This window comes from Bombina bombina, chromosome 1, assembly GCF_027579735.1.
Source record: "Bombina bombina isolate aBomBom1 chromosome 1, aBomBom1.pri, whole genome shotgun sequence".
Classification (NCBI taxonomy): domain Eukaryota; kingdom Metazoa; phylum Chordata; class Amphibia; order Anura; family Bombinatoridae; genus Bombina; species Bombina bombina.
In genome coordinates, this window is record NC_069499.1 from 800,962,096 (window position 1) to 800,978,190 (window position 16,095).

Here is a 16,095-nt window from a genome sequence, read left to right on the forward strand (position 1 = left end):
GGGTTAATAAATATAATGTAGGTGTTGGCAATGTTGGAGGCAGCAGATTAGGGGTTCATAACTATAATGTAGGTGGCGGCGGTGTCCGGAGCGGAAGATTAGGGTTTAATAATATAATGCAGGTGGCGGCGATGTCGGGGGCGGCAGATTAGGGGTTAATAAGTGTAAGATTAGGGGTGTTTAGACTCGGGGTTCATGTTAGGGTGTTAGGTGTAGACATAACTTTAGTTTCCCCATAAGAATCAATGGGGCTGCGTTAAGGAGTTTTACTCTGCTTTTTTGCAGGTGTTAGACTTTTTTTCAGCCGGCTCTCCCCGTTGATTCCTATGGGGAAATCGTGCACGAGCACATACGACCAGCTCAACGCTGACTTAAGCAACGCTGGTATTGGAGTGCGGTAGGGAGCAAAATTTTGCTCAACTCTCACTTTCTGAAAACTCGTAATACCAGCGCTGCATGTAAGTGAGCGGTGAGGGAAAACTGCTCGTTAGCACCGCATAGCCTCTATCGCAAAACTCATAATCTAGCCGATAGATTTTGGCAGTAGATAAGAACCAAAAGTCTACCCATATTACATGTTACTGTTTTCTTAATGTTATGCATGTCCCAGGCATTTTTGAATCCCTGTGTTTACCACCTCTATTCGTTATTCTATGAATCTACCACCCTTTCCGTAAAAAGGCTGAAGATTGACTTTGGCTGTATGTTTTGGGGTAATTGTCATGCTGCAGAATACTTTTAGTGCCAATCAGATGCCTCTCTGATGGTATTGCATGAGGATACATATCTTCCTGTACTTCTCAGCATTGTGGATACCATTAATTCTGACCAAATCCCTAACTACATTTGAAAAAATGCAACTTCAAACGTGCAAGGAACCTCCACCATGCTTCACTGTTGCCTGCAGACACTCATTCTTGTACCACTCTTCAGCCCTTCGGCAAACAAACTGCCTTCTTGAACAACCAAATATTTCAAATTTCGACTTATCAGTCTAGAGCACTGGCTGCCTTTTTTCTACACCCCATTTTCTATGTTTAGAGCAGATCGGGAGGGATGGGAAAGGGGAATATGCTATAGGAATCTTAGAGCAGGAAGGTGATGCACATACCAGTGTTGATAGTTGGTCCTCTAATTTTCCACAGGCTCCTTTTTGACAAAGTTGGCCCCAGCGGCATCATGCAATGTCACACCACAACGAGGACGTGGTAGACCCCGGCTTCAAACCCACCGGCCTAGGAAACGAGATAAAAAGGGTAAGTGTAAATTTTGCTTGTGAGAGACAGCATTTTTGTGTGTAAAAATTACAGCTGTGTGTGTGACTGGTATTGATGTGTGAAGAATTATCTATCAATGTATGTGTGTTTGTTGGTTAGCTGTATACTGTTGTTAAGCAAATAAAACAAATTTTCGCAAATACGTGTTAATTTCTTTTACAAGATATGACGAGACCACGGATTTCATCCTTACTTATGGGATTACGCCTCCTGGTCAGCAGAGCTGTATATATATATATATATATATATATATATATATATATATACCACAGCAGAGCTGTATATATAGCCACTCCCTTCCCTCCCACTCCAGTCATTCTCTTTGCCTGTGTTAGTGATAGGGAGAGGTAAAGTGAGGTGTTAGTTTAGATTCTTCAATCAAGAGTTTATTATTTTCAAATGGTGCCAGTGTGTACTATTTTGCTCAGGGTACAGCTATAGGGTCTGTGCAGATTACACCCGTCCATCTGTGACTCCCAAGGAGGGCTGCCCTGATGAATATGGTCTTAGCAAGTTTTATCTAACACCCAGTTTGTTCCCACAGATTCCTGGAGGAGATGAAGGACCTCTTGCAGTGTGGGACGAGTCATGTTGTTACTCAACATGGAGGTATGTGCGTTCTTTATTTTCTGTGACAATTGGTACCTCAGAAAGGACTGTCCCTCTCTATATGCTGACCTATGTCTGTGCCCTATTATATTTCAGAGCAAGATATGGCTGGGTAAACAGAGAAGACTGCTGGAGTCAGGGGTCATTAGGGGTTAATGCGGTAGAAATTTACACTATTTTACCCTTTTTTATGTGTGGGCTGACACTGGGGCTATCGGAGTGATGAACTCCGGATTACTTAAAGTTTATTATGCTTGCGGCATGGCAATGTAAGATGTATTTTACTGGGGGACTGGCTTCATGTGGGGCACTTTTATGAGGTGCAACGATACTCCGGTGGCTCCATTTTTGTGTTTGCCTAAGACAGTATTGAGCCGCGCGGGAGTTCCGCTTTGACACGCCCACGATGGGCGGGGCACTCTTTTGCATGCAAGTAGATGCAGCGCAGTGCCTGTCTGGGAGTTGATCGGATGCTTGACTCTGTTGTTCGGTCTGGACCGCATGGATAGTTAGAACTCAGGCGGTCTAGACACTCTGCTGCTGGGTGACGTTCCTTTGTCTCAGACGTTCCTTTGTCTCAGAAAGGGGCAGGTGTTAAAATCTGAAGTAGATAAGTTTGCAGGTGCAATTATCCTTTAGGAGTTAGTTAATTACTCATGGGATACGTATAACTGCAATCTGTATTTCTCCAACATAGGTGTGTCCGGTCCACGGCGTCATCCTTACTTGTGGGATATTCTCTTCCCCAACAGGAAATGGCAAAGAGCCCAGCAAAGCTGGTAACATGATCCCTCCCAGGCTCCGCCTACCCCAGTCATTCTCTTTGCCGTTGTACAGGCAACATCTCCACGGAGATGGCTTAGAGTTTTTTAGTGTTTAACTGTAGTTTTTATTATTCAATCAAGAGTTTGTTATTTTAAAATAGTGCTGGTATGTACTATTTACTCTGAAACAGAAAAGAGATGAAGATTTCTGTTTGTAAGAGGAAAATGATTTTAGCAACCGTTACTAAAATCCATGGCTGTTCCACACAGGACTGTTGAGAGGAATTAACTTCAGTTGGGGGAACAGTGAGCAGTCTTTTGCTGCTTGAGGTATGACACATTCTAACAAGACGATGTAATGCTGGAAGCTGTCATTTTCCCTATGGGATCCGGTAAGCCATGTTTATTAAGATAGTAAATAAGGGCTTCACAAGGGCTTATTAAGACTGTAGACTTTTTCTGGGCTAAATCGATTCATATATTACACATATTTAGCCTTGAGGAATCATTTAATCTGGGTATTTTGGTAAAATTATATCGGCAGGCACTGTTTTAGACACCTTATTCTTTAGGGGCTTTCCCTAATCATAGGCAGAGCCTCATTTTCGCGCCGGTATTGCGCACTTGTTTTTGAGAGGCATGACATGCAGTCGCATGTGTGAGGAGCTCTGATACATAGAAAAGACTTTCTGAAGGCGTCATTTGGTATCGTATTCCCCTTTGGGCTTGGTTGGGTCTCAGCAAAGCAGATACCAGGGACTGTAAAGGGGTTAAAGTTAAAAACGGCTCCGGTTCCGTTATTTTAAGGGTTAAAGCTTCCAAATTTGGTGTGCAATACTTTTAAGGCTTTAAGACACTGTGGTGAAATTTTGAACAATTCCTTCATACTTTTTCGCAATTGCAGTAATAAAGTGTGTTCAGTTTAAAATTTAAAGTGACAGTAACGGTTTTATTTTAAAACGTTTTTTGTACTTTGTTATCAAGTTTATGCCTGTTTAACATGTCTGAACTACCAGATAGACTGTGTTCTGAATGTGGGGAAGCCAGGGTTCCTTCTCATTTAAATAAATGTGATTTATGTGACAATGAAAATGATGCCCAAGATGATTCCTCAAGTGAGGGGAGTAAGCATGGTACTGCATCATTCCCTCCTTCGTCTACACGAGTCTTGCCCACTCAGGAGGCCCCTAGTACATCTAGCGCGCCAATACTCCTTACTATGCAACAATTAACGGCTGTTATGGATAATTCTATCAAAAACATTTTAGCCAAAATGCCCACTTATCAGCGTAAGCGCGACTGCTCTGTTTTAGATACTGAAGAGCATGATGACGCTGATGATAATGGTTCTGAAATGCCCCTACACCAGTCTGATGGGGCCAGGGAGGTTTTGTCTGAGGGAGAAATTTCAGATTCAGGGAAAATTTCTCAACAAGCTGAACCCGATGTGATTACATTTAAATTTAAGTTGGAACATCTCCGCGCTCTGCTTAAGGAGGTTTTATCCACTCTGGATGATTGTGAGAATTTGATCATCCCAGAGAAACTATGTAAAATGGACAAGTTCCTAGAGGTCCCGGGGCTCCCAGAAGCTTTTCCTATACCCAAGCGGGTGGCGGACATTGTAAATAAAGAATGGGAAAGGCCCGGTATACCTTTCGTCCCTCCCCCCATATTTAAAAAATTGTTTCCTATGGTCGACCCCAGAAAGGACTTATGGCAGACAGTCCCCAAGGTCGAGGGAGCGGTTTCTACTTTAAACAAACGCACCACTATACCCATAGAAGATAGTTGTGCTTTCAAAGATCCTATGGATAAAAAATTAGAAGGTTTACTTTAAAAGATGTTTGTTCAGCAGGGTTACCTTCTACAACCAATTTCATGCATTGTCCCTGTCACTACAGCCGCGTGTTTCTGGTTCGATGAGCTAGTAAAGGCGGTCGATAGTGATTCTCCTCCTTATGAGGAGATTATGGACAGAATCCGTGCTCTCAAATTGGCTAATTCTTTCACCCTAGACGCCACTTTGCAATTGGCTAGGTTAGCGGCTAAGAATTCTGGGTTTGCTATTGTGGCGCGCAGAGCGCTTTGGTTGAAATCTTGGTCAGCTGATGCGTCTTCCAAGAACAAACTACTTAACATTCCTTTCAAGGGGAAAACGCTGTTTGGCCCTGACTTGAAAGAGATTATCTCTGATATCACTGGGGGTAAGGGCCACGCCCTTCCTCAGGATCGGTCTTTCAAGGCCAAAAATAAACCTAATTTTCGTCCCTTTCGTAGAAACGGACCAGCCCAAAGTGCTACGTCCTCTAAGCAAGAGGGTAATACTTCTCAAGCCAAGCCAGCCTGGAGACCAATGCAAGGCTGGAACAAGGGAAAGCAGGCCAAGAAACCTGCCACTGCTACCAAGACAGCATGAAATGTTGGCCCCCGATCCGGGACCGGATCTGGTGGGGGGCAGACTCTCTCTCTTCGCTCAGGCTTGGGCAAGAGATGTTCTGGATCCTTGGGCACTAGAAATAGTCTCCCAAGGTTATCTTCTGGAATTCAAGGGGCTTCCCCCAAGGGGGAGGTTCCACAGGTCTCAGTTGTCTTCAGACCACATAAAAAGACAGGCATTCTTACATTGTGTAGAAGACCTGTTAAAAATGGGAGTGATTCATCCTGTTCCATTAGGAGAACAAGGGATGGGGTTCTACTCCAATCTGTTCATAGTTCCCAAAAAAGAGGGAACGTTCAGACCAATCTTAGATCTCAAGATCTTAAACAAGTTTCTCAAGGTTCCATCGTTCAAAATGGAAACCATTCGAACAATTCTTCCTTCCATCCAGGAAGGTCAATTCATGACCACGGTGGATTTAAAGGATGCGTATCTACATATTCCTATCCACAAGGAACATCATCGGTTCCTAAGGTTCGCATTCCTGGACAAGCATTACCAGTTCGTGGCGCTTCCTTTCGGATTAGCCACTGCTCCAAGGATTTTCACTAAGGTACTAGGGTCCCTTCTAGCGGTGCTAAGACCAAGGGGCATTGCAGTAGTACCTTACTTGGACGACATTCTGATTCAAGCGTCGTCCCTTCCTCAAGCAAAGGCTCACACGGACATAGTCCTGGCCTTTCTCAGATCTCACGGATGGAAAGTAAACGTGGAAAAGAGTTCTCTATCTCCGTCGACAAGGGTTCCCTTCTTGGGAACAATAATAGACTCCTTAGAAATGAGGATTTTTCTGACAGAGGCCAGAAAAACAAAACTTCTAAACTCTTGTCGGATACTTCATTCCGTTTCTCTTCCTTCCATAGCGCAGTGCATGGAAGTGATAGGTTTGATGGTAGCGGCAATGGACATAGTTCCTTTTGCGCGCATTCATCTAAGACCATTACAACTGTGTATGCTCAGTCAGTGGAATGGGGACTATACAGACTTGTCTCCGAAGATACAAGTAAATCAGAGGACCAGAGACTCACTCCGTTGGTGGCTGTCCCTGGACAACCTGTCACAAGGGATGACCTTCCGCAGACCAGAGTGGGTCATTGTCACGACCGACGCCAGTCTGATGGGCTGGGGCGCGGTCTGGGGATCCCTGAAAGCTCAGGGTCTTTGGTCTCGGGAAGAATCTCTTCTACCGATAAATATTCTGGAACTGAGAGCGATATTCAATGCTCTCAAGGCTTGGCCTCAGCTAGCGAGGGCCAAGTTCATACGGTTTCAATCAGACAACATGACGACTGTTGCGTACATCAACCATCAGGGGGGAACAAGGAGTTCCCTGGCGATGGAAGAAGTGACCAAAATCATTCAATGGGCGGAGACTCACTCCTGCCACCTGTCTGCAATCCACATCCCAGGAGTGGAAAATTGGGAAGCGGATTTTCTGAGTCGTCAGACATTGCATCCGGGGGAGTGGGAACTCCATCCGGAAATCTTTGCCCAAATCACTCAACTGTGGGGCATTCCAGACATGGATCTGATGGCCTCTCGTCAGAACTTCAAGGTTCCTTGCTACGGGTCCAGATCCAGGGATCCCAAGGCGACTCTAGTAGATGCACTAGTAGCACCTTGGACCTTCAAACTAGCTTATGTATTCCCGCCGTTTCCTCTCATCCCCAGGCTGGTAGCCAGGATCAATCAGGAGAGGGCGTCGGTGATCTTGATAGCTCCTGCGTGGCCACGCAGGACGTGGTATGCAGATCTGGTGAATATGTCATCGGCTCCACCATGGAAGCTACCTTTGAGACGAGACCTTCTTGTTCAAGGTCCGTTCGAACATCCGAATCTGGTCTCACTCCAGCTGACTGCTTGGAGATTGAACGCTTGATCTTATCAAAGCGAGGGTTCTCAGATTCTGTTATTGATACTCTTGTTCAGGCCAGAAAGCCTGTAACTAGAAAAATTTACCACAAAATTTGGAAAAAATATATCTGTTGGTGTGAATCTAAAGGATTCCCTTGGGACAAGGTTAAGATTCCTAAGATTCTATCCTTCCTTCAAGAAGGATTGGAAAAAGGATTATCTGCAAGTTCCTTGAAGGGACAGATTTCTGCCTTGTCTGTGTTACTTCACAAAAAGCTGGCAGCTGTGCCAGATGTTCAAGCCTTTGTTCAGGCTCTGGTTAGAATCAAGCCTGTTTACAAACCTTTGACTCCTCCTTGGAGTCTCAACTTAGTTCTTTCAGTTCTTCAGGGGGTTCCGTTTGAACCCTTACATTCCGTTGATATTAAGTTATTATCTTGGAAAGTTTTGTTTTTGGTTGCAATTTCTTCTGCTAGAAGAGTTTCAGAATTATCTGCTCTGCAGTGTTCTCCTCCTTATCTGGTGTTCCATGCAGATAAGGTGGTTTTACGTACTAAACCTGGTTTTCTTCCAAAAGTTGTTTCTAACAAAAACATTAACCAGGAGATAGTCGTGCCTTCTCTGTGTCCGAAACCAGTTTCGAAGAAGGAACGTTTGTTGCACAATTTGGATGTTGTTCGCGCTCTAAAATTCTATTTAGATGCTACAAAGGATTTTAGACAAACATCTTCCTTGTTTGTTGTTTATTCTGGTAAAAGGAGAGGTCAAAAAGCAACTTCTACCTCTCTCTCTTTTTGGATTAAAAGCATCATCAGATTGGCTTACGAGACTGCCGGACGGCAGCCTCCTGAAAGAATCACAGCTCATTCCACTAGGGCTGTGGCTTCCACATGGGCCTTCAAGAACGAGGCTTCTGTTGATCAGATATGTAGGGCAGCGACTTGGTCTTCACTGCACACTTTTACCAAATTTTACAAGTTTGATACTTTTGCTTCTTCTGAGGCTATTTTTGGGAGAAAGGTTTTGCAAGCCGTGGTGCCTTCCATTTAGGTGACCTGATTTGCTCCCTCCCTTCATCCGTGTCCTAAAGCTTTGGTATTGGTTCCCACAAGTAAGGATGACGCCGTGGACCGGACACACCTATGTTGGAGAAAACAGAATTTATGTTTACCTGATAAATTACTTTCTCCAACGGTGTGTCCGGTCCACGGCCCGCCCTGGTTTTTTAATCAGGTCTGATAATTTATTTTCTTTAACTACAGTCACCACGGTATCATATGGTTTCTCCTATGCAAATATTCCTCCTTAACGTCGGTCGAATGACTGGGGTAGGCAGAGCCTGGGAGGGATCATGTGACCAGCTTTGCTGGGCTTTTTGCCATTTCCTGTTGGGGAAGAGAATATCCCACAAGTAAGGATGACGCCGTGGACCGGACACACCGTTGGAGAAAGTAATTTATCAGGTAAACATAAATTCTGTTTTTGCAAGGCCACAATTATAAGCGTTTCTCTTGTAAGGTGTATCCAGTCCACGGGTTCATCCATTACTTATGGAATATTCTCCTTCCCAACAGGAAGTTGCAAGAGGACACCCACAGCAGAGCTGTCTATATAGCTCCTCCCCTAACCCCCACTTCCAGTCATTCTCTTGCAACTCTTGACAACATAGGAAGTATCAAGAGATATGTGGTGACTTAGTGTAGTTTTACCTTTAATCAAGAGTTTGTTATTTATAAACGGTACCGGTGTTGTATTGTTTTACTCTCGTGCAGAAATTAGAAGAAGAATTCTGCCTGGAGGTTTGATGATCTTAGCGGTTTGTAACTAAGGTCCATTGCTGTTCTCACACATAACTGAAGAGTATGGGAAAACTTCAGTTGGGGGAACGGTCTTCAGATTACCTGCTTTGAGGTATGTTCAGTATTTTTATTTCTAGAGAGATGAATAAGTTCTAGAAAATGCTGACAGAGCCTTGTGTATTTGAGGTAAGCCTGATGCAGTGATTTAACAACGACTGGGATCATGCTTACAAAACAGGGTAATACTCATGGTAATACCAGTGACGTGCAGTGAGGTCAGAGGCTAATGAGGCACTGACTATTATACGCCCGAGAAGCAAATATATGAATCCAAATCACGTCTTTCTCTCCCTCTCACACTAACTTCTCTCCCTCTCACACACACTTCTCTCTCACTCACTCATACACACCTCTCTCTCTCTCTCTCTCTCTCTCTCTCTCTCTCTCTCACACATACACTTCTCTCTCTCTCCCACACACACACACTTCTTTCTCTCTCTCTCACACACACACTTCTTTATCTCTCTCTTACACACACATACTTCTCTCTCTCTCACACACACACACACACACTTCTCTCTCTCTCACACACACACACTTCTCTCTCTCTCTCACACACACACACACTTCTCTCTCACACACACACATACTTCTCTCTCTCTCTCACACACACACACACTTCTCTCTCTCTCACACACACACACTTCTCTCTCTCTCACACACACACACTTCTCTCTCTCTCTCTCTCACACACACACACACACTTCTCTCTCTCACACACACACACACTTCTCTCTCTCACACACACACATACTTCTCTCTTACACACACACACTTCTCTCTCTCTCACACACACTTCTCTCTCAGTAAATGCTCTACAATCAAAGGTTGGGGGGGGGGGGGTTCTAATTTTTTTTACAGTACACTAATTCCAATTGTAGTTCTCTTAATTTCTTAGTTAAAATATAAAACTATAACAATATTCTTGTATAAGTGGTATTTGTGTCACCAATTCCTTAAAAACAAAATTACACATTACTGAGCCTTCCAGTGGGAACTCAATCTCATTATTTGGGGTTATAAATTATTATTATTTTATTGTGTAAACTACACCCAGCAGGTGGCGCTGGTGGACAAAATAAACACAAATATTTTGTGTAATTAGAACATAGCACAATCTTTTAATATATAAAATAATAACAATTTAACCACATAGAATCAGATTGTTTCCAGTGGAAGGCTCAGTATTGTGTAATTTTGTTTTTAAGGAATTAGTGACAAAAATACCACGTATACAAGATTAATAAATTAAATTTAATTTAAATTCACTGACCATATGGATCATTATACAATACATGTAAAGACACAGCTATTTGATTTATTTATTTTTTTAAATGAATTGATGCACTGAAAAATACATTGGAAATAAAATGTGAACATTGCAGATTCAGTCAGTGTTTTTGAACACCGGCATTTGAGATTTTCTCTGCTGGGTGTAGTACACAATTAGCTCTTTACAAATAAATTACACCCAGCAGGTGGCGCTGCTGGACAAGATCTCAAATGAATCTGCAAAGTTCACATTTTATTTCCCGGGCATTTCTCATTCATTTAAAAAATAAATAAATAAACAAGCTGTGTCTTTACATTTATTGTATACTGATCCATATGGGCAGTGAATTTATAATGTCCTTGAATATTGAACAGCCTCAATAACATAGTGGTCTCCCAGCCCCAGTCCCCACTGCCTGTCAGTAGTTCCACTGCTGCATCACCAGACCGGTCCTCATCTCATCAATCATATCATACATAACAGTTATTAGTGACTTACACAACGTACCAGTATCTGTTATTACTGTGCACAAAATCACAAGATGGCCACTCATTCTGCAAATTTTATTTAGTAAGCAGAGAAGATGTCAGACACTCAAGTAGTAGGCAGCAACACTGACTGGGACCGTCAGGCACAAAGTTTATTTAACATCAGAGGGGGCAGCCACATTACTGCCTAACTGCCTTATACAGTCTGTTCACAAAACACAAGATGCCGGCTGCTCATTCGAGTCTCAAATAAATCTAGTAAGCAGAGGAGAAGATGATGTCAGAGTCTCATTAGCAACATTGACGGTCACTCACTAACACACAAACACTTAACCTCAGAGGGGGGCGGCCACTACTCGTCTCTGCCTTATATTTACTGCTCAGTGCTCACAATAAATCATCACACGATGGCTTGTCATATTTCTGACTTACTTGTGTGACTGTGTTGGTGACTCGGCGACGGCTCCTCAGGCTCAGTCAGGGCAGGCAGGACCAGGGCGCAGCAGCTGCGATTAGCTCAGGCTCCACTCTCTACTTGGCTCAGTGACATGACAGTCAGTCCCAAACAGGTAGGCACTGACTGTTGTTCCCGCGCCGCCAGACTGCTCCTCGTTGCGCATGCGCAGTAGACACCATACAGCAGGGCCAGGGAGTCAACCAGTGTTGATTGGCTGATTCTGTCTCCCAGGGAAAATACGAGGCCTCATCAGAGGTGCCTCTTTAACATTTTTTTCAGCCGCGCTGCTGCTGCAAGTCACCACCGGGTGGTGCTGCAGAGTGGCTAGTTATACAAATACATGTAAATATTGCGCAATAGAGGAAAAAACAGAACCCAGTGCCTCTCTATTGCGCAATATTATAGAGTTAAATACATGTAAATATTGTGCAGTAGAGGAAAAACTAGAACTCAGTGCCTAGACTCGAGTTAGAAATGTAAAAAAAAAACAAAAAAACATTTAACTTTAACTTTTTTTTTTTTAATAAAATTATATATATTTTTTTCATTTGCCCCAAATGGCAGGTGCGGCAGTGCCTCACCTGCCTCCTATGAGTGCACGTCACTGGGTAATACTCATATTACTTAGTGACAAAACTTTTACATGATTTCATAAATAGGACGTTTTCTTCTCTGAGGGAGATAAGTCTTTATTTGGGGCCTAGTTTCCACATGGCTAGTCAGATACTCCTAGGAGTATTTTCTTAAGGCCTCTCTGACATCCAGTACAGTACATGGTGGGAGGGGCCTATGTTAGCGCTCTTGATGCGCAGTTTTAATTCAGACTGAGACATCCAGCTTCCCTAGAGGAGTCCTCTGGCATCTGAGGACCATTACAAAGGGTTTATTTCTGCACAAAATCGTATTTGAGGGCAGGTAGGAGCCTCAGCAGAGCTGTGGCAAGGTGCTCAACTGTCTTTTAACGTTTTTTTAAATCCGGTTTGGGGCCTAAGGGGTTAATCATCCATTTGCAAGTGGGTGCAATGTTGCTTTAGTCCCTTACACACACTGTAAAAATTTCAAAGACTTTACTATATTTTTACACTGTTTTGCAGTTTAAGTGCTAGTTTTTTTTTTTCTCTTAAAGGCACAGTAACGTTTTTGTTTAATTGCTGTTTCACCTTTATTAAAGTGTTTTCCAAGCTTGCTTGTCTCATTACTAGTCTGTTAAACATGTCTGACATAGAGGAAACTCCTTGTTCAATATGTTTGGAAGCCATTGTGGAACCCCCTCTTAGAATGTGTACCAAATGTACTGAAATTTCTATAAACTATAAAGACCATATTATGGCGCTTAAAGATGTATCTCCAGGGGATTCTCTGACTGAAAAGAGGGAGATTATGCCATCTATCTCTCCCCATGTGTCAGAACTTATAACTCCCGCTCAAGTGAGGCCAAGTACATCTAGCACGTCTAATTATTTTACCTTACAGGACATGGCAGCAGTTATGAACGCTACCCTCTCAGAAGTATTGTCCAAACTGCCAGGGTTACACGGAAAGCGAGACAGCTCTGGGGCTAGAACTAATACAGAGCTTTCTGACGCTTTAATGCCTGTGTCCGATATACCCTCACAATACTCAGAAGCAGAGGCAGGTGAGATTCTATCTGTGGGTGACATTTCAGACTCAGGGAAAGCGTTGCTTCTGTCTGATTCTGAAATGACAGCGTTTAAATTTAAGCTTGAACACCTCCGCTTATTGCTTAGGGAGGTTTTAGCGACTCTGGATCACTGTGACCCCATTGTGGTTCCAGAGAAATTGTGTAAAATGGACAAATACTTTGCAGTGCCTGTTTACACTGATGTTTTTCCAGTCCCTACGAGGTTTTCGGAAATTATTACTAAGGAATGGGATAGACCAGGTGTGTCGTTCTCTCCCCCTCCTGCTTTCAAAAAGATGTTTCCCATAGATGCAGCCATACGGGACTCGTGGCAGACGGTCCCTAAGGTGGAGGGAGCAGTCTCTACCCTAGCTAAGCGTACAACTATCCCCGTCGAGGACAGTTGTGCTTTCCCAGATCCTATGGATAAAAAATTGGAGGATCTCCTTAAGAAAATTTTTATACATCAAGGTTGTATTCTCCAGCCTCTTGCATGCATTGCCCCAGTTACTGCTGCAGCGGCTTTTTGGTTCGAGTCTCTTGAGGAGGCTCTACAGGTGGAGACCCCGTTAGACGATATTTTAGACAGGATTAAAGCTCTTAAGTTAGCTAATTCCTTTATTTCTGACGCCGTTTTTCATTTAACCAAGCTAACGGCTAAGAATTCAGGTTTTGCCATTTTGGCGCGTAGGGCGCTATGGCTTAAGTCCTGGTCAGCAAACGTTACTTCAAAGTCTAAGCTTCTTAACATCCCCTTCAAGGGACAGACCCTATTCGGGCCTGGTCTGAAGGAGATCATTTCTGATATTACTGGAGGAAAAGGTTACGCCCTTCCTCAGGATAGGTCCAATAAGTTAAGGACCAAACAGAATAATTTTCGTTCCTTTAGAAACTTCAAGAGTGGCGCAGCCTCAGTTTCCTCTAATGCAAAACAAGATGGAAATTTCGCCCAGTCCAAACCAGTCTGGAGAACTAACCAGGCTTGGAACAAGGGGAAGCAGGCCAAGAAACCTGCGGCTGCTTCTAAGACAGCATGAAGGAGTAGCCCCCAATCCGGGACCGGATCTAGTCGGGGGCAGACTTTCTCTCTTCGCCCAGGCTTGGGCAAGAGACGTCCAGGATCCCTGGGGACTAAAGATTGTTTCCCAGGGATTTCTTCTGGAATTCAGAGGTTCATCTCCAAAGGGGAGATTTCATCTCTCACAACTATCTGTAAACCAGATAAAGAGAGAGGCATTCTTACGTTACGTTCAAGACCTACTGGTTATGGGAGTGATCCATCCAGTTCCAAGAGAGGAACAGGGGCTGGGTTTCTATTCAAACCTGTTTATAGTTCCCAAAAAAGAGGGAACTTTCAGACCTATCTTGGATCTCAAGATCCTAAACAAATTTCTCAGGGTCCCTTCCTTCAAGATGGAGACAATCCGAACCATCCTCCCTATGATCCAGGAGGGTCAATATATGACTACCGTGGACTTAAAGGATGCTTATCTCCACATTCCGATTCACAGAGATCATCATCAGTTCCTCAGGTTCGCCTTCCTAGACAGGCATCTTCCCTTCGGGTTAGCCACGGCACCAAGAATCTTTACGAAGGTTCTAGGGTCCCTTCTGGCGGTTCTAAGGCCGCGGGGCATAGCGGTTTCCCCTTACCTAGACGACATTCTGATTCAGGCGTTTTCAAATCGCCAAGTCCCATACGGACATTGTTCTGGCCTTTCTGAGGTATCACGGGTGGAAAGTGAACATAGAAAAGAGTTCTCTCTCTCCTCTCACAAGTTTCCTTCCTAGGAACTTTGATAGATTCAGTAGAAATGAAAATGTTTCTGACAGAAGTCAGGATATCGAAGCTTCTAACTTCCTGCCGTGCTCTTCATTCCACTTCTCGGCCGTCAGTGGCTCAGTGTATGGAAATGATCGGCCTAATGGTAGCGGCAATGGACATAGTTCCGTTTGCCCGCCTACATCTCAGACCTTTGCAACTTTGCATGCTCAATCAGTGGAATGGGGACTACACAGATTTGTCTCCTCTGTTAAATCTGGATCAAGAGACCAGGGATTCTCTTCTCTGGTGGTTATCTCGGGTCCATCTGTCCAGGGGAATGAGTATCCGCAGGCCAGAGTGGACTATAGTGACGACAGATGCCAGCCTTCTGGGCTGGGGCGCAGTCTGGAACTCCTTGAAGGCTCAGGGTTCGTGGACTCAGGAGGAAGCCCTCCTTCCGATAAACATTCTGGAACTAAGAGCGATATTCAATGCTCTTCAGGCTTGGCCTCAACTAGCTGCGGCCAAGTTCATCAGATTTCAGTCGGACCTATATCAACCATCAGGGGGGAACAAGGAGTCCCCTGGCAATGATGGAGGTTTCCAAGATAATTCTATGGGCAGAGGTTCACTCTTGCCATCTCTCAGCTATCCATATCCCAGGAGTAGAGAACTGGGAGGCAGATTTTCTAAGTCGGCAGACTTTTCATCCGGGGGAGTGGGAGCTCCATCCGGAGGTATTTGCCCAGCTGATTCAACTATGGGGCAAACCAGAACTGGATCTGATGGCGTCTCGTCAGAACGCCAAGCTTCCTTGTTACGGGTCCAGGTCAAGGGATCCCCAGGCAGCGCTGATAGATTCTCTAGCAGTGCCCTGGTCCTTCAGCCTGGCTTATGTGTTTCCACCGTTTCCTCTCCAACCTCGTCTGATTGCCAAGATCAAGCAGGAGAGAGCTTCAGTGATTTTGATAGCGCCTGCGTGGCCACGCAGGACTTGGTATGCGGATCTGGTGGACATGTCATCCTCTCCACCATGGACTCTGCCGCTGAGGCAGGACCTTCTACTCCAAGGTCCGTTCAAACATCCAAATCTAATTTCTCTGCGTCTGACTGCTTGGAGATTGAACGCTTGATTTTATCAAAACGTGGTTTCCCTGAGTCGGTCATTGATACCTTGATTCAGGCTCGAAAGCCTGTCACCAGGAAAATCTATCATAAGATATGGTATAAATATCTTCATTGGTGTGAATCCAAGGGTTACTCGTGGAGTAAGGTCAGGATTCCTAGGATACTATCTTTTCTCCAAGAAGGATTGGAAAAGGGATTATCGGCTAGTTCCTTAAAGGGACCGATTTCTGCTCTGTCTATTCTTTTGCACAAGCGCCTGGGTGTTGTTCCAGACGTTCAGGCGTTTTGTCAGGCTTTGGTTAGAATCAGGCCTGTGTTTAAACCTGTTGCTCCGCCATGGAGTTTAAATTTAGTTCTTAAAGTTCTTCAAGGGGTTCGGTTTGAACCTCTGCATTCCATAGATATCAAGCTTTTATCTTGGAAAGTTCTGTTTTTAGTAGCTATCTCTTCGGCTCGAAGAGTTTCAGAGTTATCTGCCTTGCAGTGTGATTCCCCTTATCTGATCTTCCATGCAGATAAGGTAGTTTTGCGTACCAAAC

The 16,095-nt window shown here is 44.1% G+C and overlaps 1 protein-coding gene across 1 annotated transcript in view; it reads left to right on the top strand.

Annotated features, from left to right (window-relative positions):
• The window catches only part of MEIOSIN (meiosis initiator), a 246,886-nt gene that overhangs the window by 56,978 nt on the left and 173,813 nt on the right, over nucleotides 1–16,095 (top strand). Inside the window, exon 3 of the mRNA XM_053715311.1 lies at nucleotides 1,146–1,256. Coding sequence (XP_053571286.1) covers nucleotides 1,146–1,256 — 111 coding nt within the window. The remainder of the gene's footprint in view (nucleotides 1–1,145; nucleotides 1,257–16,095) is intronic.